We start from the raw sequence: 24,523 nt of genomic DNA, 5'->3' as shown, positions 1-24,523 counted from the left end.
GCAGGAACTCCCCCCAAACAATCAAAGAGGAACCAAGTTCAACTAGGAACATCCCCCAACATTGCCACCATCCCAGCCGGGGACAAAGGTGTCCCATGCCTAGCCTCTTCTCCTTAACATTGGCTCCATCCCAGGTATTCCGGCAAGCTGCCCAGACCCAATGCCATCTCACCCCCCAGTGGCACCCAACCACCCACCTGTTGATGGGCAGTAGGCAGGCAGGGGTAGCAAAGAGCCTCAGGCTCAAAGTCTTGGCTAATTCCCTTCTCGTCACCCACCCAGCACATACCCCAGACTGCACGGAACTGGGAACAAAGGTGACGATGCCAGGGCTCCTCTGGGAAACCACAGGGACAGCCTTGCCAAGGATGGCCTCTCGCTGTTTTCGATACACCTCCTGCAGCCGCTGGTTCTGCAGTTCCAGAGCGTGTGCGGCCAAGGCCTTCTGCTCCATGGCCTGTTGGCGTCGGGCCTGGGCCTTCTGACGCATGAAGTCACGCAAAGACTCAGAGATACGTGGCCGGCCCAGAGACTGCTGCAGCCTAGGACAGGGTGGGGTCTCCAGTGTGTCTCTCTCCTTTGCTGGTTTGCTCTGAGGGAAGTCCTGGGCAAGATCTGGCCAAGCTGGCTTGACCTTTGAGGGAGGAGGGCCAGCACTTTTGTCCTTACTGTAGGGACTCTGAACAGAGGCACTACTCCAGGGCTGCTGGAGAGCAGGATGTGGCCTCGCCACGGAGCTCCTTGGGCTGTACCCAGGAATCTCCCAGTCTGTACCAGCTGTGTAAGTCCTCTGTGAACAAGCTTGGCCAGCCAGAGCACTCCAGGGTCGTTGTGAGAAGGGGCTTGACTTTTTAGGGGGGCTTCCAGAACTCTGGAAGGAGAGATCCTGTCCTAGATTTTCCCAGGCCCTCTGTGGACTGGTTTGCCAAGCCAGGGCACTCCAGGGACGCTGGGAGAAGGAGCCTGGCTTTTCTGGGGTGCTTCCAGGCCTCTGGAAGGAGGTGTGCTGTCCCTGTGCTGCCCAGGCTCTCTGTGAACAAGACTCCCGCTCAGCCGCTGCTTTCTTCCAGTGTTGCTGGCTGTGCAAATTTCCAGCCCTGCCCAAGGAAGAGCACTTCCCTTCTGTTGCAGTCCAAGCACTCTTTGAGGATCCCTGAATGTCCCAGGAGCTCTGGGGTCCCTGCTGGCTCTTCCCTGCCAGGTTCTGTGGCTTTGGTTTTGATGATGAGAGCTTCCTTGCCACCCTGGGGCGCCTGGCAAGCTCCAGACCAGTCTGGATTTGCTTGCGCAGGTCTTGTAGGATCTCCATGGCACCCTGGATAGTTCCTGACTGATCATGGGAAGCCAGGCTGGGTGTGTGCTCCGAAACCATCTGGTCACCACGGGCACAGGGAGGCTTAGACAACCAGATGTGGACAGATGTGTCCCCGATGGTTCCTGCTTCCTTGTCAGAGCCTGAAAAGACGGGCAGTGAAGGAGTGTTGGAGTCTGTGGACTGGGGGAAAGAACAGACCTGCTCCTCCATTGGGGCATCATAGAGATGACCAGGGAGACCCTGGCCTTGGCCCCACAAGCTCCCTCTCAGTCTCCGCCCTCATGATCAGTGCACAGAAGGGCAAGTGCTGCTTTCGAGTGAGCCACCAGCTCCACGTGTGTTGGCGGAGTACTCGGAAGGGCGGGGTACACGGAAGGCAGCACAGGAGCGGTCATTTCCATTCGCTCTCTTCACAAAAGCCCAAGTAGCACATCTGCTCTCAAAGCTGAGAAAAGCTCTCTTCAGGTTTGTAAATGTAATTATTCCCAAATGTCCATCTCTCAGGGAAATCTCGAGAGGTTGCCCAGTTACCACCCTCCCCCCCCCGGGGGGGCAGCACAGAAATCTCTGTGCCCACCCACAAATGCCATAGCAAAACACAGCAGGCTAAGGCTGAGGCAAGAGGTACCTAATTCCGTGGTGGGGGCCTTGCTCTGGAGCCGAGAGAGGGCAGGAGGGGGCCCAAGCAGCCGCCTCACCAGGGCTTGTCCTTTTCTCCAGGCGTACACACCAGTCAACTCAGAATCTTAAATAGAAAACACACAGCTGGACCACGGCCCTCAGACCACTGGCAATGGTTCATACTCCACTTCTGGAGACAACTTGGCATACCCCACAAGGGCTCACAGGGAAACCCCTCACATCTAAACCCCTGTGGGAACAAAGCCAGATGTTTAGTCACTAGCCAGTGTGGGTGAGGAGCACCCCAGGGTAACTGATGGTGAACCCCAGAATCCTGTTCAATGGCGAGGGTAACAAAGACTCCCTGACCAACAACTCTCCCCATAAACCACTCCACACCAGCCTCGGCACACAGGCCACACTTGACCAAGAACAACGGCAAGGCCGCAGCCTCGGGTGACACCCGTAACCAGCCACTCAGCCAGGGGCTCCTGCCAGGGCCACAACAGCAGCCATGTCACAACCACAGAGAAATTAATATACTCTTTCAGCTGGCCAGAGTCACAGCAATGGGGCCAGGATCAGAGATGGCGTTAGGCCTCCTAAACGGTCAGAAATAAATGACCGGCGTGGCCGAGCTGCCCTTAACAGACACAGTCATATGACAAACATGGCCAATCAAGGTTTTACTCCATGATCTCAGATTGCAACCACCAATACCAACACGGATTGGCCACCATGACGACCCCAGTCACGGGGCCCCACAAAAACAGGAAGGAAGTGTGCCTTTCACCCACACTCATTTACACTTTCCCATGTGCTCGAAAGGCTCATTCTTACACACTCTCAAGCTTTACACACTCTCAGTTTCGCATGGGCTCACATAACTCACAGGATCACACAGGTCCACATGCTCCGTGGAAGCCTGTGCAAGACAGTTGTGAACTTACTGCAAATTTCGGATGTGGCAGACCACAGGATGTTCTTCCTTGCCTGGTGGTGGCGGCTCACGCCTTTAATCCCAGGATTTGGAGGCAGAAGCAGGCAGAGCTCTGTGAATTGGAGGCCAGCCTTGGTCTACAGAGTGAGTTCCGGGTCAGCCAGGCTGATAATTACACAGAGAAATAAAACAAAGCAAGCAAACAAACAACAACAATGAAAAACTGTTCTGTCTCCAGAGAATGTGGACATGCCAGGGCACACCCATCATGCCCTTGCTTTAAAATGCATTCAACTATCATAATGTATGCAATTCTTTCTAGAAGGCCATCTCGTGGGACAAACATTCTCCACTCTGCCCCATTCATAGTTCACAGTGAGTTCACAGTTTTCTTACATAGGCTTACACAAGACTCACACACAGACTCACACATTCACATGTTCACATGCTTGCACACACTCACACATTCACACAGGTTCTCCACTCATGATAATCCACATACTCACATGTTCACATACAGGCTCATGTAATTCATATATGCTCATTCACATTAGCACACATATTACATATTCGCACATGCTCATATGTTCACAAATGTGCACTCACTCATGATCACACACTCAAATGCACAAACATGCATTCACAGACATGATCACACACTCAAATGCACAAGCAACCGTATACACACGCTTTTTACACTCGCAGGTGTGCAATGCACATGCACACACAGGCTCTCACACACACACGCTCACAGACATACTACTTTGGGTCCAACCAGCTCTGCAAAACTCAGATCACACCTGGTGTGTTCCCAGCCACTCCACCCACGCTCCTGCTCAAGGTGACACTATCTGAGGCTTGGAATCACGTCTCCACGTGGACTCAGGCAGGACTTGCCCCATTTCCTATGGCTAGCACATCACAGCTCAGATGATCCAGAGTACTGACCCCTGAGGGCAGTCTACCTGAGTTAAGTCCTCCTCCACTGACCTGACAGCTGTGAACTGAATTAGCAATCTGCCATAGTTTAGAAAATTAAGCCATTGGGGACTGGAGAGATGGCTCAGCAGTCAAGAGCACTGGCTGCTTCCTGGCTTTGATCCAGCACCCACATGGCAGCTCACTAACTGCAGTTCCCAAGAAGCTTACACCCTCTTCTGGCCTTTTTGAGCACCAGGCATGCAAGTAGTGCACAGACATACATGTAAGCATAATGCCCATATACATAAAATTTAAATTAAATATTTTAAAATTAAAAAACCTCTCAAAAAGTAGTTAAATCATGATAGTTGTAAAATAGTCACCTATCCAGGCCAAAGAAAAACAAAGCCCTATTTTGCACAGACTGAGTGATCTCTTCAGCCCGAAAGAACTCTGCTGCACTGAGCTGTTCCAAGCTACTCAATTCTCCAGCCCTGAAACTACCTTTCTTGGGCACCCAGCCACACCCGGCATGGGGACAAGGCTTCCAGGCCATGCTTTCTCTAGGCCCCAGCTTCTTAAACTGTAGGTCTTGGTCCCATATGGGGCTGCATACTCAAAGACACAGACATACCACTTCCAGTCCAGCTAGCTCTGCAAAACTGAAATGTGGGGGCAGAAAACAATGGCTACAGGAAAAGGTTTCTAAACACACAGCATCTGTGGTAATTTGAATGTAATGGACCCTTATAAACACATAGGGAGTGGCACTATTCAGAGGTGTGGCTTTGCTGGAGTAGGTGTGATCTTATTGGAGGAAGTGTGTCACTGTGGGGGGTGGGCTTTGAGGTCTCCTATGCTCAAGCTACACCCAATGTAGGGGACAGTTCACTTCCTGTTGCCTACAGATCAAGATGTAGACATCTGAGCTCCTCCCCCAGCCCCATGTCTGCTGTGTGCTGCCATGTCCTGCCAGCCATGATGATAATGGATGAAACCTCTGAAACTGTAAGCCACCCCAATTAAATGTTTTTCTTTATAAGAGTTGCCATAGGGCTGGAGAGATGGCTCAGTGGTTAAGAGCATTGCCTGTTCTTCCAAAGGTCCTGTGTTCAATTCCCAGCAACCACATGGTGGCTCACAACCATCTGTAATAAGGTCTGGTGCCCTCTTCTGACCTTCAGGCATACACAGAGAAAGAATATTGTATACATAATAAATAAAATAAATAAATATTAAAAAAAAAGAGTTGCCATAGTTGTTACGTCTCTTCATAGCAATAGAAACCTTAAGACAGAAGTTGGTACTAGGGACTGGGGTATTGTGAGAGGCCTCACCTTGCTTTGGTTAGAAGAAATATGGACCTTGGGACTAAGAATTAGAAAGGAAGAATTAGAATTAGAAAGTGCTGCTTAACGGACCATTCTAGTAGGAGCATGGAAGACGGTGGTACTGAATGTGGTTTGATGAACTCTGGGAGCCTAGCTCAAGAGGTTTCAGAGGAGAAGAATTTTAGTATGTTGCCTAGAGATCATTCATGTAATATTTTACAAGGCTCATATTTACAAGGCTCATTCTTGCACATTCACAAGCTATAATGCTCAGTTTCACATGACTCACATACATACACAGGCCCACATGCTCTGTGGAAGCCTGTGTAAAAATGCTGTGAACTTGTTGTAAACTATGGATGCAGCAGTGCACATCCATAGAACACACTGAGAGTCCATAGTTACAGAATGCTTTTGCCCTGTCCTAAAGTATACCTGAGGTGAAAGTGAAGAGTTCTGGGTTAATGGCATCAGCTAAAGGAATCTCAAAACCATCTAGATAGACAGAGTCTATCTCTGTCATGTGGTTACTACTAGCATTAACTCTAATGTAGATTTATAACGAAAAGAAGCAAGCTGAGAAAGGAAATAAGCAAAATATACGGATTGAGAAAAGGGGAACCAGGAAGTGGAATGAAGCTAAATCCTGTGTTCACGGAGATAAACAGATTAGGAAATGGAATAAAGGGAGTGATGACCTCAGGATCTTGCCCCAAGACCAAGGCATACGTCAGGGATGGAGCCTGAATTGCCTTGGAGACCCCAAGATGTTGGCAACGCTGGAACCATGGGGTACTTGCTGAGGAAAGCTACTAACAGGGAACGGAACAGCCCAAGAGGAAGAAGTGCATTGTGGTCAAAAAAGCTGAAAGGAGATCTAAAGAGTGTTCTGACATCAAACATGGAAAGGCAGAGTTTGGAGTTTTCCCAGCTGTTTTTCATTCTTGCTTTGGTCTAGTATTTCGTCACTATATTCCCCTTTGGAAAGGTAATGAATGTCCTGTATCATTAAACGTCGGAAGTATGTGATCTATTTTTTGATTTGATTTCATAATGGATTACAGTTAGGAGGTTGCATGAATCTCAGAAGAGGCTTTGAACTTTGGACTTTTAAACATTGTTAAGACTGTGATAGACTATGGGGACTTTTGAAGTTGGACTTTTGACTTTTAAATGCATTTTGCATTATGATATTGTTACAAGCTTATGGGGACCATGGAGTGGAATGTGGTGGTGTGAATGTAATTGGCCTCCATAAGCTCATAGGGAATGGCAATATTAGAAGGTATGGCCTTGTTGGAGTAGGTGCAGTCTTGTTGGAAGAAGTGTGTCACTATGAAGGTGGGTCTTGAGGTCTCCTATGTTCAAGTTACACCCAGTGTAACAGTTTACTTCCTGTTGCCTCCAGATCAAGATGTAGAACTCTCAGTTCCTTCCCCAGAACCATGTCTGCCTGCATGCCACTGTGTCCCACCATGATGATAATGGACTAAACCTCCGAAACTGTAAGGCAGCTCCAATTAAATGTTTTCCTTTATAAAAGTTGCATGGTCATGGTGTCTCTTCACAGCAATGGAAACCCTATTTAATGCAAAATCAATTTAAAAATCCAATGCATCATGAATCCAGGATGTTTCTGGCAGTGCTTCCCCATGTTACATCACAAAGATTCACAGCAGCCTCAGTTCTGAACCCATGGCAGATACACTGTGCATGCCGTCATTCCACACAACTCCAACAGATACAAGCTGAAGTGCCTCAGCTAGATCCCAGATCATTGCATCTCATAAACCACAGTGATTTTACTATACTCACGAAGTATTTTGTCTTTCTAGAGACAAAGTGGTTTTATTATAAAATTATATTTCCTTATGACCATTCATCAATATATGAGTCTCAAATCAGTACAGCTGAATTATATTGTGGTAGAGTGATTTCGTTTTTCAAGACAGGGTTTCTCTCTGTAGTCCCTTTAACTCACCTTTAACTCAGAGATCTGCCTACCTCTGCCTCCCAAGTGCAAGGATTAAAGGTGTGTGCCACTACTGCCCCATAGAGAATTTGATTTTTAAAACTGCTCTTTGAGTCTTGGAAAGAGGAGGGATACAAGGAACATACCTAAATAAAGGCAAAATACAGCAAGCCAACAGCCAACATCAAACTAAATGGAGAGAAACTCATAGTGATCCCACTGAAATCATGAACAAGACAAGGTTGTCCACTCTTTCCATATCTATTCAATATAGTTCTTGAGGTTCTAGCTAGAGCAATAAGACAACAAAAGGAGATCAAGGGGATCTCCTTTTATTTACTGATTTACACAAATCGGTAAAGAAGAGGTCAAATTCTCACTATTTGCTGATGATATGATAGCTTACATAAACAGTCACAAAAATTCTACCAAGGAACTTCAACAACTCATAAACACCTTCAGTTATATAACAGGAAACAAGATTAGCTCAAAAAAAAAAATCAGTGGCACACGCCTTTAATCCCAGCACTTGGGAGGCAGAGGCAGGTGGATCTCTGTGAGTTCGAGACCAACCAGGTCTATAAGAGCTAGCTCCAGGACAGGCTCCAAAGCTACAGAGAAACCCTGTCTTGAAAAACAAAAACAAAAACAAAAAACCAAAACCAAAAGAAAAAAAGAAAGACAATTATCGTATGTACTCACTCATAAGTGGTTTTTAAACATAAAGCAAAGAAAACCAGCCTACAAATCACAATCCCAGAGAACCTAGACAACAATGAGGACCCTGAGACATACATGGATCTAATCTACATGGGAAGTAGAAAAAGACAAAATCTCCTGAGTAAATTGGGAGCGTGGGACCACGAGAGAGGTAGAAAGGGAGGGGAGAGAAAGGGAGGGGAGCAGAAAAAAATATATAGGTCAATGAAATAAAAAAAAATTTAAAAAACTGCTCTTTGAATTGCTGACTTGAGTTTCACTTTAAAAAAAATCCATAAGGGGCTGGAGAGATGGCTCAGTGGTTCAGAGCACTGACTGCTCTTCCAGAGGACCCGGGTTCAATTCCCAGCACCCACATAGTGGCTCACAACTGCCTGTAACTCCAGTTCCAGGGTATCGGCAACCCTCTTCTAGCTTCCAGAGGCTCCAGGAATGTATATGGTGCATATACATACAGACAGGTAAAACACTTAAGTTATAAACTTAAAAAAAAAACAAAAACCTGTCAAGTGGATTTTGACTGGGGATTAGGACAGAATTTCCAACAATTTCTGAAAAAGCCCTAAGCACACTCCTGACGCATATTTATGTGGAAAATCAATCAAGTCTGAAAAACCTCAAGGATGCTTTTGCATCCTGCATTATCAAATATTCAGCAGAGATTTAATCCTTTATGCAAAATATGCAAATAAACAAGCACAGGCATCCCATTAGGATGCAAATGTGCTTTTGTTTTAGCGGAGGCTTGCATAACTGAACAGAGACAGTTTAAGACAGGCTGCTGCAGAACAGGACACCAGGCCAAGAAAGGTTAACCCTGGGGCCTCATAGTCCAGACCTGGGGCAAATCCCAGCTGCTGTCCATCAACCACGGCTATACGGCTAGTGCCTAGACTTCTCCATCTATAAGAGAGGACTGTGTTTAACAGTGCCTCCTGACAGGGCCTGGCATGGTTCCTGCCTTCACAGGCAGGTGAGAACAGGAGCGGAATTCTGCAGTCTTAGGGTGAGGTGTTTGGCCAGGCTTGTCACACCCGGGTTTCAGTAGGCGGGGCGGGGGGGGGATGGGGGGGGAAATGATGATGATGATGATTGATCTTCCCAAGAAGCCTCTCAGTCCTGCCTTTATGTGCCGCATCCACCTGGTCATGTGCTCTCCCTGCCAGGCGCCGGGCCAGAGGCCCCATGTAGGGAAGACGGCCCCCACTGGCCTCTCACAGTTATCCAGCCTCCCCATTAGCCCACCGGAGGAGTCCTGGTCGATAAATGGGTCCTGATGGGCACATTTTTTCTTCTGCCGAGCAGTTTAATGGCAATTAATTTTTTTACGGGAGGATTTTTAATCTGTGGAAATGGATGGAGTCCCCAAGTGCCCTGTCAAAGCTCCAGACCGACCTAATCTATGATAAAAAATGCAAAGCGAGGTGATATAATCTGAAATTAAATATCGGGCTTCATTTTCCTTTGGCCCGGATGGATGAATATTTTATATCTATTGTGATTTAATTTTTTGTTAACTACAGCAAATTTCTAATTCATCCAATTCCCAAGTCCTGTGGCTCTGACCCCTGAACCCAAACTCATCTCTCCTTAGCCCAGCTGTGGCTTCGTCACTGACAGAAACTAATGGTCACTACCATCAGGGTGACAAGGTGACTACGGTGATGAATGCCGCCGGTGGCACGCCCTCTGACCCTGTGTCAGGCGGACGGCAGGTCATTTTTCAAGCAAGCCATTAAAACAAAACAACAGAAAGCGGGAGGGGGGGGGAGATGTTGATGATACGGAAGGTGATTGTATTTTATGTCTTTTCAGGGCACCTTCCAGAACCTTCTTGTAGTTTCTGTGTCTCTCACTCTTGGGTGCCAAAGGTGTTTGTCCTCCCCACCCTGTATCACCTCTGGCCAGATGGAAGACTTGTGTGTATCCTCTGCTAAGACGCAGCAGGCTAGGCAGAAACTTGTTACCCTAGAAGACACAGCTTTGCTTGGGAGCAGAGACGGCAGGATCCTGAGCTGAAATGGAGGTGAGGGTGTCCACAGAGCACATACTACCCATGCTGGTGGCTCCAGAATGGTGACTTCATAGGGGTGGGGGAACTGAGGCAGGAGAAAGTTCTCCCAGGCCCTGTGTGGCCTTCATGTTTAGTCCTGACAAACTGACCTCAACCCCAGTGGGAAGTGATCTCCACAACCTGGGAAGTCTTAATGGTTTTGCTGGAGCAGGAGGGCTCGACAAGGGCTCAGGCATGGTTTCTAAATACACCTGGCTCTCTAGCAGAGAGCACAGGCCTGGATCTAGAAGGGTCAAGGCCCAGCCCAGGTCTCTGCCCACGTGACCCTGAGTAGGCTGCCAAACCTCTCTGGGTCTCAGTTCCCACATCTACAAAATGGGAACCAACCTACCTCTCTCTCAGCATGTCTCAAAGACATCCTAGACTCTTCCTGACCCCCCAACATCTGAAAACACTCACATGTGGCCTTTCTTTGGGGTTCACGGATCCAGCTAGATGGAGGGAGCCCTTCAGTTCACCCCCACAAACTCCCTGACTGGGAGGCTGGATATGTATAATGATCTAAGCTCAGGCCAGGCAGTGGTGGCACACTCCTTTAATTCCACATTCAGGAAGCAGAGGCAGAGGCAGGCAAATCCCTGTGAATTCAAGGCCAGCCTGGTCTATAGAGCGAGTCCCAGGATAGTCAGTACTGAAACAGAGAAACCCTGTCTTAAAAAACAAACAAACAAAAAAAAACAAAACAAAACAAAAAAAGGATCCAAGCTCAATAAAGGAGGTGCCCTAGATAGAAGCCCACCGGGTTCACCTGCCACCCACAGGTCACTATCTAGATCCCCTGAGGACCTGCCATAAAACTGACAGCCATCCCCATGGGTCAGGGCGGAACACTTGCAGGCAGCTCACAGAGCCCACCGCCAAACATGCTTTCACCTATAATCCCGGATCCCAAATCAGGGAAGGCACACAGCAAAGTGTCCACACACCTCAGACAAAGGAGAGAGCCACATTCCCCATCTTTCCAGCATGTTACTGAGAGAGCAACAGGATGACAGCATTTGGCGTGTGGCCAAATGGCTTTATGTCATTCCCATCTATAGGGGCTTAAAGGACAGCTCACATCACTTGGGGAGTTGTGGACTTCCGCTTCACAACGAGAAATCCTCAGATCCCAAGACCCCCAAGCTTCCTTGCACGTGGTAGAGTTGGCAGCCATGTCTCCAACACAGAATCAAGAGCCTTGTGTCACCCTCACCAGCTAGAATCACAGACTCTGTGGTCCCAAGTAGCAAACCTCACCTCTGCCTTTGACAGTTCTGCGGGGGACAGATGACTTTGGAGTCTCTCTTTTGTAAGAAGCACTTCTGATCCTTTTGATGTTTGTCCTTGGAACTGAGAGAGGAGAAGGGGAGAGAGGGAGCAAGGAACCTTAATCAGACAACCTGCAAGCAGGCAACACGCTCACCTTGATCCCAGTTCCTGGGTTAGTGTTTGCTGAGTGAATGAATGACTGAATGAACCAAGACCCAGGGAAATCCAGGCGTAGCATCTTTGCCCTGGACATGACTCCTACCAGGGAAGGAAAATAGAGGCTGGAAATTAAGAGTCCATTCTGATTGACAGACATGTTGACATCACTCTGATGGGAGAGAGCCTCTTCAAAGCTCCAAAGCAAGTTCAGGGGCCAACTAGAGTAAACTTGTTCATTTGGGAGGCTGAGCAGGAAGACAAGTTTAAGGCCAACCTAAGCTACTAGTGAGGTCCTGTCTAAACAGGAAAGAGAAAGAACACTAAGAGGAGGAGAAAGAGGAAAAGAGAAGCAGGAGGAGGAAGAAGGGGGAGGAGGAGGACATGTCCTGTGGGATTCCTGTCATGTGACATGCCCAGCGTCATCAGAGCTACAGAGACAGGAAGCAGAATAGTAGGTCCGAGGCGTTCCTGCATATGTTGCTTTCAGAGGAAAAGGAAGGGAAAGTGTGACAGTCAAGAGCTGGGGACCAGGGGGCCTGGGAGGGCTGTGACTTCTGCATTCTGTACCTGACCTGGAGTCCAGCAGCCACACTCATGGTTGGGAAGAAAAGATGGCTTATCTGACAATTGATAGAACAGGACTTTGTGGAAGGCAGAAGAGAAGATAGGGGGCTGGAGAGATGGCTCAGAGGTTAAGAGCACTGACTGTTCTTCCAGAAGTCCTGAGTTCAATTCCCAGCAACCACATGGTGGCTCACAACCATCTGTAATGAGATCTGGTTCCCTCTTCTGGCCTGCAGACATAATGCAGGCAGAACACTATATATATAATAATAAAATAAATCTTTAAAAAAGAGAGAGAGAGAGAGAGAGAGAGAGAGAGAGAGAGAAGATAGGGCAAGGCTCAAAAAGGTTCTGTCTGACCTGTCCATCAGCCAGCTTGAGACCCTGCCTACTTCTGCCATTGACTTGCAACCACAAGGCAGGGCGGGCCCCAATACACCTGTGCCTGCTGTCCAACAGGTGCCAGCTGGAATACTGACCAGCCTTTACCCTAGCTGGCCTGTGCCTAAATGGCCTGTGCCTCTCCATTTCCATCCCCTCTGTTGCATCTACAAAACCTCCTAAATGTCTACACATGAAGTCTAACCAGCAGCCCCTGAGCCCAACATCCTCAGACAGGGTTGAGGCTCCTGCTATCTCTCTCTCCAGGCTCCTTTTTTGTGGATCAGAAGTGTGGTCCAAACCATAGCTGTCGGGATGTGAAAGTCTTCAGCCCCACCACCCATCTATCAGTACCCCCAGGGCCAGGCAAGGTCATCTTGAGCACTGCCTTCTATCTACAAAATGGAACAGCAAGCCTCATGGTTAGAAGGGATCTCGAGGTATGGGTTCAGAGTGGAATAGGCCTACAAGGCTGTGGGAAGGGCCTGGCCCTTCTCTGCACAAAGGATGCCTTTGCTGGAAGACAGCACCTGCTCCCATTCCTACCGTGACCCCTTCACTGGAGAGGCAGAGAGTAAGAACCCAAGCTCCTACGCATAGCAGAATATTGTCAACTCCCTGACTGACCCCTTTCTAGCCAGGGTCCTTTCTAACCACAAGTGTCCTTGTTAGTCTCAGGGTCCAACCTAGAGTCACTCACCTGAAGCATGGTGCTGGGGATTCCTTGACAGCCCCCGTCTCAGGCTGAGAGGTGCCCGGTCTTTGCTTCTGTGTTCAGCTGCACGAAGAATGCCTGAACCAGCAGAATGAAAAGAAGAGATCAGAGCAAGGTAACTTCCAGAATGGAGTTCTGGTTTAGAGCCCTGGGAAGCCTTTAAATTGTTCCTCTGCTCAACACCTCAGGCCAGAAAACGCATCCCACAAGGCCATCTGGACACATACCACAGTGACTAGCTAAGAAGTCACACAGAAGTCTCATCAAAGTCAGCATAAGCATCTTGTCCTGGAAGCTCTCTCAGGCTAACTATGAGCAGAGCCCTCTAACGGGCCAACTTTCTTCTTTTTACACAGTCTGGGACCCAAGCCCAGAGAATGGTGCCACCCATCACGGACAACTCAATTAATACAACTGAGATAATCCTAGGGCCAGTAAGATGGTTCAGAGGGTAAAACCGCATAGCCATGTAAGTTTGGTAACCTGAGTTCAATCCACAGAGCCCTCATAACGGTGGAAGGAGAGAACCAATGCCACGAAGTTGCCCTCTGGTCTTCACACGCTTGCCATGGAACACATGCTACCACACACATACATCATGCACACAGAGGATTTTGCTTTGTTTTGCTTTGTTTTATTGTGGTTTGTTTTGTTTGTTTTTTTTTTTTTTTCAGGACAGGGTCTCTCTGTGTAACAGCCTTGGCTGTCCCGGAACTCCTTCTGTAGACCAGACTGGTCTCGAACTCACAGACATCCACCTGCCTCTGCCTCCCAAGAGCTGGGACTAAAGGCATGTGTTACCGCCATCTGGCAGGACCATTTATTTATTTATTTAGATTTATTTATTATGTATACAGTGTTCTGCCTGCAAGTATGCTTGCAGGCCAGAGGAGGGCACCAGATCTCATTACAGATGGTTGTGGGCCACCATGTGGTTACTGGGAATTGAACTCAGGATCTCTGGAAGAGCACCCAGGGCTCTTAACCACTGTGCCATCTCTCCAACCCAAGGAATTTTTTTAAAAGTCCATCTCCCATAAACCTATTGCCCGGGTGATTCTACAGCTCATCAAGTTTTCAGGTGAGATTAGCCATCACATGAGGTGACTTTGGCATAAACACAGAGGCCACAGTACTGATAGCAATGCAAACAATAGAGCCTGTGCTCTTGAGAGTCTGGGTTCTGCAAGGAGTTAGATTTGAGACCTCGTGTATTGTATGGTAGCAGAGAACTCTCCGTTTTGCTTTCTCTCTGAGACTGTGTATGAGGCTGAGTTTAAAGGTGATGAATTATTTAATTTCAGAGAAAAAAATTCCAAGCAACCCAGTGTTTAGGCTATAGCATGGGTATCGCTGGCTTTTAGCCAGGTTTGAAGTGAAAATCAGAAGCAAGAAGCAGAGAAGGATTTGAAAAGCCTTCAGTTTGACCTGAAAAGAGCCTTTCGCAAAGTTGGAGCCAAGGATGATCTGCAAGAAGATTAATTTCAGGAGAGAGCTGCTGGGGCAGCCTGCTTGCAGAGGGCACTCAAAGGCCACGGAAGCTAAAGTCCAAGTGGGCCCACTTACTGCTAGGCTGGTGGCAGACCTTAGCATTGTCCATGTGATGCTAGTTTTGAGGCACAGAGAACACAGAGATAATGAACTTTGGAGGTTCCTGATGAGATTTCAAAGCAAAGTCTTGGGAGGCAAGGCCAAGATTCCTGCAAATTATTTGCCCTTGGAAGGATGCAGTCTGAAGCTCTGCAGATGAAATCTAAACTGCAAAAGAGACCCTAGGAAGTTAGCGCTTCCAGGGCAGTAGACGTGCTGAGGAAAGCTGCCAGCAGCAAGCACAACCAGCCCAGGAGAGAGAACGTGGGGGCTGCAGCAAGTAGGGTTTAGAGGTGGGACTGCCCAAGCCCTTTGGAGCTCACATCATGTTCCCGTGCACCCTAAATGCTGGACACAAACTACATACTACAGGGGCTGGACAGACGGCTCAGTGATTAAGCACACTAGCTGTTATTACAGAAGATACTGGTTTGACTCCCAGCAGCCACTTCAGGCAGCAAATACTGATGCGTTTATATGAGCCCATCTTCTGGCCTCCATGGGCACCAGGCACACATGTAGTGCACATTCAGACACACAGGCAAAACTACATATGTTAAAAAAAACTAAGCTATAGGATATAATATTTTCCTGATAGTTTCAACCTCAGTTTGGCCTAACACCTCCTTGATGTTTCTTTGTTTTCTTTGAAATGGACGTGTTTGGTCCATATCAGTGTATCTTAGAAAAACAAAACTTTCTGCCTTGAGTCTCAAAGGAAAGTTCGATTGGATCTTTTAGCAATGCTAGAGACTTTGAGCTTCTTGGAGATGGGCTAAGTGGATTTATGAATGGTATGGCTTTGATATTAACAGGTTTCAAAAGCTCCTGTGTCGAAGGCTTGATTCCCAAATGGTGATAGTATCTGAGGTGACCAGATGCTAATTCTGGAAATGAGTTAATCCACTGATGGGTTTCTAGCCAAAATAGGCTAGGGGCGCTTGAGAGGAGGACAGAGTGTGTCTTTGCAGGGTACATTTTATCCCTGCGTCCTTATCTCTGTCTCTGCTTCAAGTTCACTGTGTGATGTGCAGGTTGTCTCCGCCACGCCCTCACACCACGGCTGCAGGCTGTCTCCGCTATGCTCTTGCACCATGTGTGCAGGCTGTCTCCACCACGCCCTTGCACCACGCGTGTGCAGGTTGTCTCCACCACGCCCTTGCACCATAATGCTCTGCCTTATAGCAGGCCCAGAAACAATAGTTGACCATGGACAGAGCCCTCTGAAACACAGGCCAAAGAAAATCCTCCTCTTCTAGATTCTTTTTTTCCGATATTTTGTCACAGTGTATACTAACACACATCTCAGAGAGCAGAGTAGGGCAATCGTGGGGGTAAGGTACATAGCGACTGGTGATAAGGTACACGACCACTGGTGATGAACTTTGTTGTTCCCTCTGTACTTTCCAAAAAAAAAAAAAAAAAGTACTCCTTGAAAGAAAGTCACAGAAGGACAAGTCCCATGGGCTCCCATTTCTATGCGGTGCCCAGAGTCATCAAATTCATAGAGACAGGAAGCAGAAGGAGGCAGATGCCAGGGGCTGGGGAGGGGATAAAGCTGTTGGGGTTGGATATGAAGGACGGGTCATGCTAGAAAAGGATGGTAGTGACAGCTGCATGACAAGAAGCAGGTGCCTACAATGAACAGAACACTTTTAAACAGTAAAGATGGGACTGGTGCAATGACTCAGCAAGCGAAGGGGCTTGCTGTGAAGGCTCACATCTTAAGTTCGATTCCCAGGACAGATGATAGAAGAGCCCCTAACTCCTGCAAGCCGTTCTTGACCTCCACAGCTGGGCCGTGGCAATGCTCCCACACACATATACATACACACGCAAATAAACAAATGTAATCAATTTTTTAAACAGTGACGTGACTAATTTTATGTTCTGTACTTTACCACGGTTTTTGAAAACAAACCTACTGCCTTAGAAAAGAGATCCTTCTCTCCCCAGAGAAACCCCTAAGCAGCTGCCTGGCCTCCAGTGTCTCTGCAACTGTCACCTGCCTTTCCCACTTCAGAAAACACAACCTGTCTTGCTGTGGGTAGCAGATGGGCTTTGCTGGCTGCACCTGATGGCACCCAGGTCTGTTTAAACAGCCCCCAAGGCTGCAGAGACAAAACAAAGATCCCACTCCCAGGAAATGAGGTCCCTCCTCCATCTCCCACAGGCCCTCTGGGTCTCTGTCTTCCAAGGCTCCATCCCTCCCATCTCACTGACACCACGATGAATTTCTTCGTGCAATCCTCAGCGCAGAAGCTCCCCCTCAACCTTCACTAGCATCCCAGACCTCAAACCTCTTTGAGGGCCTTAGGAACATATGACACGTAGCTCTGTCTCGAGGGTTGTCTGACCCGTGTGCCTCAGTCACCACCATAGCCTGGTCTGAAACACTACCTTCCTGCCAGCCCTCCCCTTTTCCCACAGTCTGTGGTCCACACCACCTGGGCAAAGCAGCCACTGACCTGGGCAAGCAGGCACCCGAAGGTCACTTGTCACCCTCGGGGTCTTCTTCCGGAGCCCTGTCGAGGAGGTCTTGTAGAGGCACGAGGCACTAGAGGGGACAGAGGTGCCCAGGGAGGCGCAGCTAGCCTGCCACTGTGCCTGGGCCCGGATCTTGTCCCTCAACTGCTCCAGACGAGGGTTGCTCTTCCTGGGCTGACGCTGAGGCCCCAACACCAGGGGTGGCCTTTCTTTCCAGGGCCCATGGAAAAGTGCGCATGAATCATGCCCGCCTGAGGAGCCAGAGAGTCGGCCAGATGACACGGAGCTGCTTGCATCCCTGGTGTCCAAGCACGGAGACCACACGGGCAGGCTGCAGGTCTTCATGTAGGGGCTTGGCTCCTTGATACAATCAGACCAGGCCACATAAGGAGCTGCCCCAAGAGTCCCCAGCTTCCGGGAAAGCATAGGCCACCTCAGAAAGCTGTCCTTGGCCTCATGAGGATGGAACTCTTCTTCCCTTGGAGAGAGTGACAGACAGCACAGCCAATCAGAGAGGAAGATCTCAGGTGGAGTCCTGTAATCCCCAGCACCCCTTTCTCCTTATCTCTACCTCAAGCCCGAGAAAGACAGGAGATACTGAAAACGCCACCACCACGTGGACATGCCCTGACATTCTCAGACACTAACCGCAACCTTTTTAGGTTGGTACCGTGATAAGTTCAATTTATGGATGAATAAATTGAGGTTAGGAGGAGCCAGGCCAAGCCCAAAGGCACAAGCAGGCTTTGGTCAGCGACCCACACACTCGACTTCCGCATCTTCCCACCTCCCACAAAGACGCCGCCCCTGGGGGAAGGTGACCACAGGACTAGTAACAGGGTAGTTTTGTTCATGTCTGCACAAACACTACCTGGGCTTGATGGTGGCCTTCCGATTGGCCATTCTCCCTGAGGCCTTGAGGGAGTAGAGATCTTCTTGCTGGCTGTCCCCGGGGCAGGTCTGCCAGGTTACCCTTCGGAAAGTGGGCAGCACACCCATGGCTGGGGTTGGCATTGCACCAAGGCAGGAGGGTAAGGATGACGAGCCACACCACCTGGGGGCCCAGGTCTAGCGGTATAGTCACATGGTAGCCTGTAGGTCTACCACCCAGTACCCATCATGGACTGGCTACTGCCTTGCTCTGGGTACTGTCCAGTATGGGTCCTCTGGCCCTCAGAACAGTCATTAGAGATGGGTAGGGACAATGAGTATTAGCCCTGGGTAGACAATGGTTATGGGACTTCCTAATGGGCTGCTTCTCATGGGGTGAGAGAGAATTCCAGGTGACCCATGACAGCATAATAACCCCGTGTCACTGAGTGACAGGGCCTGAGGCATCAACCCCAATGTGTGGCTCTAGCCAGCTTCCAGCTGCCCCTGACATTCTGGGGAGCACACATTCAACAGAGACTTCTGAAAGTCAATATGGTGGGAAGGATTGGGTTCTGTGGTTGGTAAGCCCTGTGCTCAGCACAGTTCCAAACACAAAGAACTCAAAGCCCAGCTCTAAGCAGGATAACCTTGGACACCAGGGACCACGCCCCACCCAGAGGACTGTGGGCGCCTCACAGGCCCTTTGTTGCCTACCTCCCCCTCCCTGTTGGCCGGGGAGGGAAGGTGCGGACAGAATCAGGAATCCCACCGGACTTGGGGCTTTTCTTCCCAAGAGTTCCCAGAGAACAGAAGACCACAGCATGAAAAATATCCAAGACTTGATGCTTCTGTTCCTTAACGGTGCAGGGGATGGTTTTACAGGGTTTGCGTCTGTTGGGTGAGCGTCTACCTCTGAGTTATACTCCATTCCTGAGACTGTGACTAACGGGTCTGATCTAGGGAAAGGAACACAAATCCCTGAAGACAGCAACCCAAGGACAGACTGCCTGACTGTGAGTGGAGGCTACCTGTATCCCACCAGCTCCTAGGCGCTCCCTCACAGCCAGGACATTCTGGTACAGAAAAGATGGGACCCAGAGTTGAGTCCCAGGGCCCTAGACAGACCTGGTGCCAGTTTTTCCTTCTACTGCTTTCCCAGGGCTGAGGGAGAAGAGGCGTTCTAGCTGGCTGTTTCTAGAAAGGTCTGCGGGTGTGATACCCTTAGTGAGGTGAGCAGCGCACCCGTGACAGGGGTCTGACGTTGCTGTGGGACTGAGGCAGGGGGTTGTGGTGGGTGAGCCCTGCCACCCGTGGGCCCAGGTCTACTAGAACAGTCAAGTATTCCTCTTGGCAGTAGTAACTACATGGTTCTGCCTTGACTGCTGGCATAGAGTCATCCTGCCTGGGCTCATCAGCTCCCATGGGCAGACCTGGAGCAAACCCCATGCATGTGTTCCTAGATGACATTTTTAAGAGACCAGTGGTCTCTATGAGCAAACTGCAGGGTGGCATCGGGTATTTTTAGATGTCTGGAAAACATGTAAGCCTTCTAGGCTTTTTCAAACATGCTCCAAGAGGTGGCATGTACTTCTGACGAGAGAGCCAGTTAGGATTATGCCAGACTGAGGCATGCTACCCCAAACCAGGACATGAGGAAGCAAAATAACGGAATGACCACACTACCCTTAGGGTTCAGAGAACTCTGCTTTAGACTTCTCTGCTCCAGAAAGCCTTCCCAGAAGGGCCTCTGCAGCCTTGCTATCCTGTCTCCAATCTTGCTGCCTGAAAGATTGGGGGTGGGGGCAGCCCTGAAGTATTAGGGCTATCAAATCTCCAGGGGCTTGGAACTATGTTATGTAACAGGGTTTTTTGTTGCTGTTGTTGTGTTGTTTTGTTTTGTTTTTGTTTTTGTCTTTTTGGTTTTTCAAGACAGGGTTTCACTGCAGTTTTTGGAGCCTGTCCTGGAACTAGCTCTTGTAGACAAGGCTGGCCTCAAACTCACAGAGATCTGCCTGTCTTTGCTTCCAGAGTGCCGGGATTAAAGGCCTGTGCCACCACCACCAAACCAGGTTTATATAACAGTTTTTACCAATATTGAAACATTACAACCTGAAGGGAAGCTCTCTAGGTAGGGAGGCATACAACTCAAAATAGATTCAGGAAGTCCCTGAAATCTACCAGATTTACCAGGCCCCTTATGCCAGAGTAAGCAATAGAAGACTTCTCTCAGAGAAGCCAAACTTCAAAGCACAGCTGTCTGGGAGAAGCAGAAACCAGCCAAGCAGCCTAGAAGAATTTTAGACCAGAGTCACTTGGAAAAGACATTCTTTTGAGCTGCCTCCAGACTGTGCAGTGTGCTCCAGGTTCCCAGCTTCTGTGAGCTGTCAGCTATGCTGAGGTGGGCCTTGGTGATTTAGCTGTTTTTGAGTCATTATGCTCTTTTTTTAAGTTATTTTTTTCTTATTATGTATACAATATTCTGTCTGTGTGTATGTCTGCAGTCCAGAAGTGGGCACCAGACCCCATTACAGATGGTTTTGAGCCACCATGTGGTTGCCGGGAATTGAACTCAGGACCTTTGGAAGAGTAGGCAATGCTCTTAACCACTGAGCCATCTCTCCAGCCCCCTCATTTATGCTCTTGTAAGTCACCCCTCACCCATATTCCTATAAGTAACCCCAGTAAAACTCATTGTTTCCTCAAGCTGGACTCGGGTGACATCCCTACTTTGGTCTTTTGTGGGCTCCCTATCAGGAGTGAGTGTTGCGTCTCCCCAGGAAAAGATCGGACACACAACACCCTTGAATCATGGTTACCTTTGCTGCACCAGGGAGCCCGTGAGGTCCTGTTATGTTCTCCTAGAGGCAGAGGAACAGGGTGGTTCTGAGCCCAGGGGACAGTATTTCCTCACTGGACTAGCATCCCTACTCCCAACCCACAGGAAGCTGCCGCAGGGCTGAGCTGTTTCCACTAACTGGGGCTTGACTTGTCCAGAAGAAACCACACCGTAAACAGAGCAGATTATCCAAAGTAAGCACTTGACTGCAGCTTCCAACTATTGAAGTTATTAAAGCAAAACCCTGCTGAGCAGAAAAATATAACCCAGTGAACAAAAGCAGCAGCAGCCCCTGCAGTCTGGCTCCCACCCACCGTGTGGGAGCACCGTGTGGGAGCAGTGCCACCATCCTGCAGGCCAGGAGCTCCTATCCCTCTGTCTCCCATGCCACCCCACAGGTTTGGCACTCTGCCCTCCCTTGTCTCCCGCAGCCTTGGCAAACAGCTCAGTAGAGGTTGCCACTGTGTCATTCTCACAGACCAGATTCACCCCGAGGCCTCGGCTGCAGCTTCGAGGCCAAGGTCAAAGTCAGCGTGCCCTCTGCCGCTACCCAGTCCATGGCAGGATAAAATCCATAGAACGGCCCATCCTGCCCCAGGACTGCTCCGGCAGCTGACCGGACAGAACTGCACTGTGTCTGCCATAGGGTAACTAGGAGTAAGGCATTGTGGCCTCTGGGCACAGCATTGCCCAGGAAAAGAATAGCACACGCCCCTCCCCCCCAGGCCACGCCTGCTCTTAGTGCCAGCAGCATCCCAGTCAACCTGGAAACACATCGCAAGGTCTGGAGGTCTGAACCTCAGGACCCTGCTCTTGGGCTCCTGGCACTTCCCATTCCCTTTGCCTCCATCCTTGTGAAGTCCGAGTGCAGTTCTGGAGGCTACACATCCCCATCTTTCCTGCATCCTCCCTCACCTCTCTGGGAGGGCGGTCCCCTGCCATCCTACTGGCCAGATCCCCTTCTGCCTCCCTCAAAGGGCAGGGTCCCCTTAGGGATGAGCACAGCCTCGCTAGCAGCCAGCACTGGGCGTGTCCTTTTTACAGCATTCCCAGAGCTCCCTGTGAGGCACTGGGCTAGCCACTGGTGAGTTTGACCTTGCATCATACCTTGACAGCCTTGTGAAGCTCACTGTACCAGAGGGACCAGGTCACACTTCTAAGGTCCTGGCTGGGTCATCGTCCAGAATACTAAATCCTCCCTACAATCCACCCACCACGCTCTCACGATCAGCAGCAGCAGCAGCCACCTGTGGGGTCCTCGGGACCAGTAGAACCTCACCTGAGGAGCAGCTTCTTGTCAGGGAAGGGATAGGAACATCCAGCAGAATAGTCTTCTGTCCAGCAGAAGGAGGGCTCCCTCCAGTGACCTCAAACAAGTCATTCAGAGCTCTCGGCCTAAGTATGCTCCTCAGTAGAGTGGGCCAAGCCTTAGGAGGGCTCCTGTGAGGTCAGAAGTGCACAGATTACAAGGTGCTCACCTGGCTGGACATAGGATAATAATTGAAAACATGCCAGGACCAGGAATGCTGGCCCGGACCCAGTTCATTGTCCCGTTCCTCTATAAACCACACAGATACAGCTAAGCGTGACAGCTACTCGACAGCATAGCCCAAGAGGCACCTCCCCTCAGTCCCCTGCGACTGCAAAAAGTACACAAGCTTCAACCCGCAGCATATGCTATGTTTAGGCTACAGTCTGGGTGGGCAGGTGGCAGCGGGTGGGGAGGGGCTTTCTCCTGGAAACCTGCGACGACTCTAATTAGCCCCATTGTTTATTTCTCACCGCCTCCTCCCTGGAAGAGCAAAACCCAGCGCAGTCTGGGGGCAGCCAGTGAACCGTGAAGAGGAGCAGGGCACCACACCCACCACCCTGGGGGCCCCTAGGGCTTGATACCTCAGCGCACTCTGCAGCAACATTGACTCAAGTCTGGCGTCCTCACGTTGGCATGGCACCCAACTGCCAACATGACCGCCTGGACTACAGCCCGATCAACACCTCCAGCTGCCACAGCCCTACCCTGAACACACCAGAGTGCTGAAGGCCAGGAAAAGGAGTGGAGCCTCAGGCTTCTAACAAAAGCATCTTACTTTCTGCAGGCCAAAGCAGGTCACAGCCGGGAATAACAGGCAGATGGCAGGGGCACCCTGTGTATAAACACAATTCTCTTTCATGACACACAGCATACACATAGCACACAAATGCACACACACATGTCTACGAGCACAGGCGCGCGCACACACACACACACACACACACACACACACGAGGGTTAGCCAGCTCCGTAGGGGGTGTCTGATTTGGGTGCACTTCTAAATCCATCTTTCTAGCCCTCCAGCCTGTTCCAACACCGACTGCTCTCCAGGGAAGCCAGCTGATGCCTCAGTCTGATCTGAGCCCCAGGAGACAAAGGCCACACAGAGGTGGCAGCTGCAAGGGTGGGAAGGAGCCAGAACAATAGCAATGATTTGGGAAGGATGCTGCCGTTTAAACAGGCAGGAGGAGGCGCTGAAAGGATGGAGATGAAGCAGACAAGTGGAGTGGACACATGGCTGTCCTCTCCTCAGAGGAGGTGGCTGGCAGGAGATGCAGGCACAGATGCCAGGAATACTCCTCCATCCCCCCACCCCTAGAGCCCAGCTCCCGCGAAGCCCCTCTGCTTAGCAACCGTGACACAGAAGCCCCACTAAAGCTTGGGAGATGCTATCCCTGCCCCCCAAGGAGAGAGATGACTGGGGACCCATGTTGACAAGAGTGAAGAAGACAACAAGAAGAAACCCCAACCCACCACCACCAGCACAAGCCTGCTCCACAGGAAACAAAGGTCTGCCGACCCCTCCAGTAACTGGTACCCTTCCTCTGCCCCACCTTCACAGCCCACAGCAGTAGCCCCTGCTGACCAGGCCCCTGGTAGTCCTCAGCGGCTACTGTTGACAACAGTTCTTCAGCAGGCCACGTCTGGGGCACTCAGACTTATTCCAGCCTGTCACCAGGCTCTGGCTCCTCGCTTTTAGCCGTGATCCACTTTCCACACCACTTCCTGGAATGGCAGCCCTCAGAGCTCTGCTCCTAGTGGCTTACACTATGCCAGGTCCTGGCCAGGGAACATACTATGAAAGGAGCCTGTGGACGACCCTCCCTGAAGGGGTCAGAACAGGGGTCTGGGAGGCACAGCTTTGGGTTTCCATCCAGTGCTCCCTTAGCCTTCAACACACAGAACCCCGCCCTCTGGGGGCATTCAAGCAGAACTTTCAGCCAAGCCGTAGTGCCAAGAGCCCTCCAACTGACATGACAATCGGGGTGGGGGGATCCCCAACAGTGTGGCCTGAACCCAGTGAAGAGCAAACCTGCAGAATGGAGGGGCAAGACTACTTCAGGCTGAGGAAGCTGAGAAACCGAAGTCTCCTCCTGCCCACCTCTGCCATACCATTCTTTCCCGGACCCTCCCCTAGAGACCTGGAGAAGACTGGGCACGGATCTGCTAGGATCCCCTCCCAGGTACTCACTCACTCGAAGCCCAGCCAGGAAGGGCAAGAGTCTAGGAGCCCAGGGCTGAGTCAGGGAGGGAGGCGGACCTGTACACGGGTTGCCAGAGAAACCCTGACTCCTCCCCACAAATCCCTGCACAGCACCTGGGAGACTCAGTGTCAGCAGGGGCCTTATCTGTGCTGCTGCCCCGTGCGGGATTGTGGGTGGAGTGCGGGTGGGGCTTTACACCCGGGCTCTCAACCCCAACCCCATTAGCCCCTGAGGAGAGATAAAGGAAGGGGTTGTAC

The 24,523-nt window shown here is 50.1% G+C and overlaps 1 protein-coding gene across 10 annotated transcripts in view; it reads right to left on the bottom strand.

The window, feature by feature from the left end:
• Positions 1-22,225, bottom strand: part of Ccdc187 (coiled-coil domain containing 187) — a 61,095-nt gene extending 38,870 nt beyond the window's left edge. For 6 of the 10 annotated variants that reach the window (XM_085681535.2, XM_048452715.3, XM_085681536.2 and 3 more), the window contains exons 1-6: positions 17,913-18,297; positions 17,023-17,519; positions 12,950-13,042; positions 11,134-11,226; positions 1,944-2,060; positions 290-1,455 (exon numbers count right to left, since the gene is read on the bottom strand). In XM_085681535.2, coding sequence (XP_085537661.2) covers positions 290-1,455; positions 1,944-2,060; positions 11,134-11,226; positions 12,950-13,042; positions 17,023-17,519; positions 17,913-18,055 — 2,109 coding nt within the window. In that variant the 5' untranslated portion in view covers positions 18,056-18,297. Of the gene's footprint in view, positions 1-289; positions 1,456-1,943; positions 2,061-11,133; positions 11,227-12,949; positions 13,043-17,022; positions 17,520-17,912; positions 18,298-20,730; positions 20,995-22,029 lie in introns of those variants that run through there. The other 4 variants (XM_087899862.1, XM_087899863.1, XM_087899864.1 and 1 more) reach the window with 4 other exon arrangements.
• Between the last annotated feature and the right edge of the window lie 2,298 nt (positions 22,226-24,523).

This window comes from Myodes glareolus, chromosome 21, assembly GCF_982192425.1.
Source record: "Myodes glareolus chromosome 21, mMyoGla1.1, whole genome shotgun sequence".
Classification (NCBI taxonomy): domain Eukaryota; kingdom Metazoa; phylum Chordata; class Mammalia; order Rodentia; family Cricetidae; genus Myodes; species Myodes glareolus.
The sequence above is the reverse complement of the archived record's forward strand: the minus strand, read 5'-3'. Positions and strand labels throughout refer to the sequence as shown.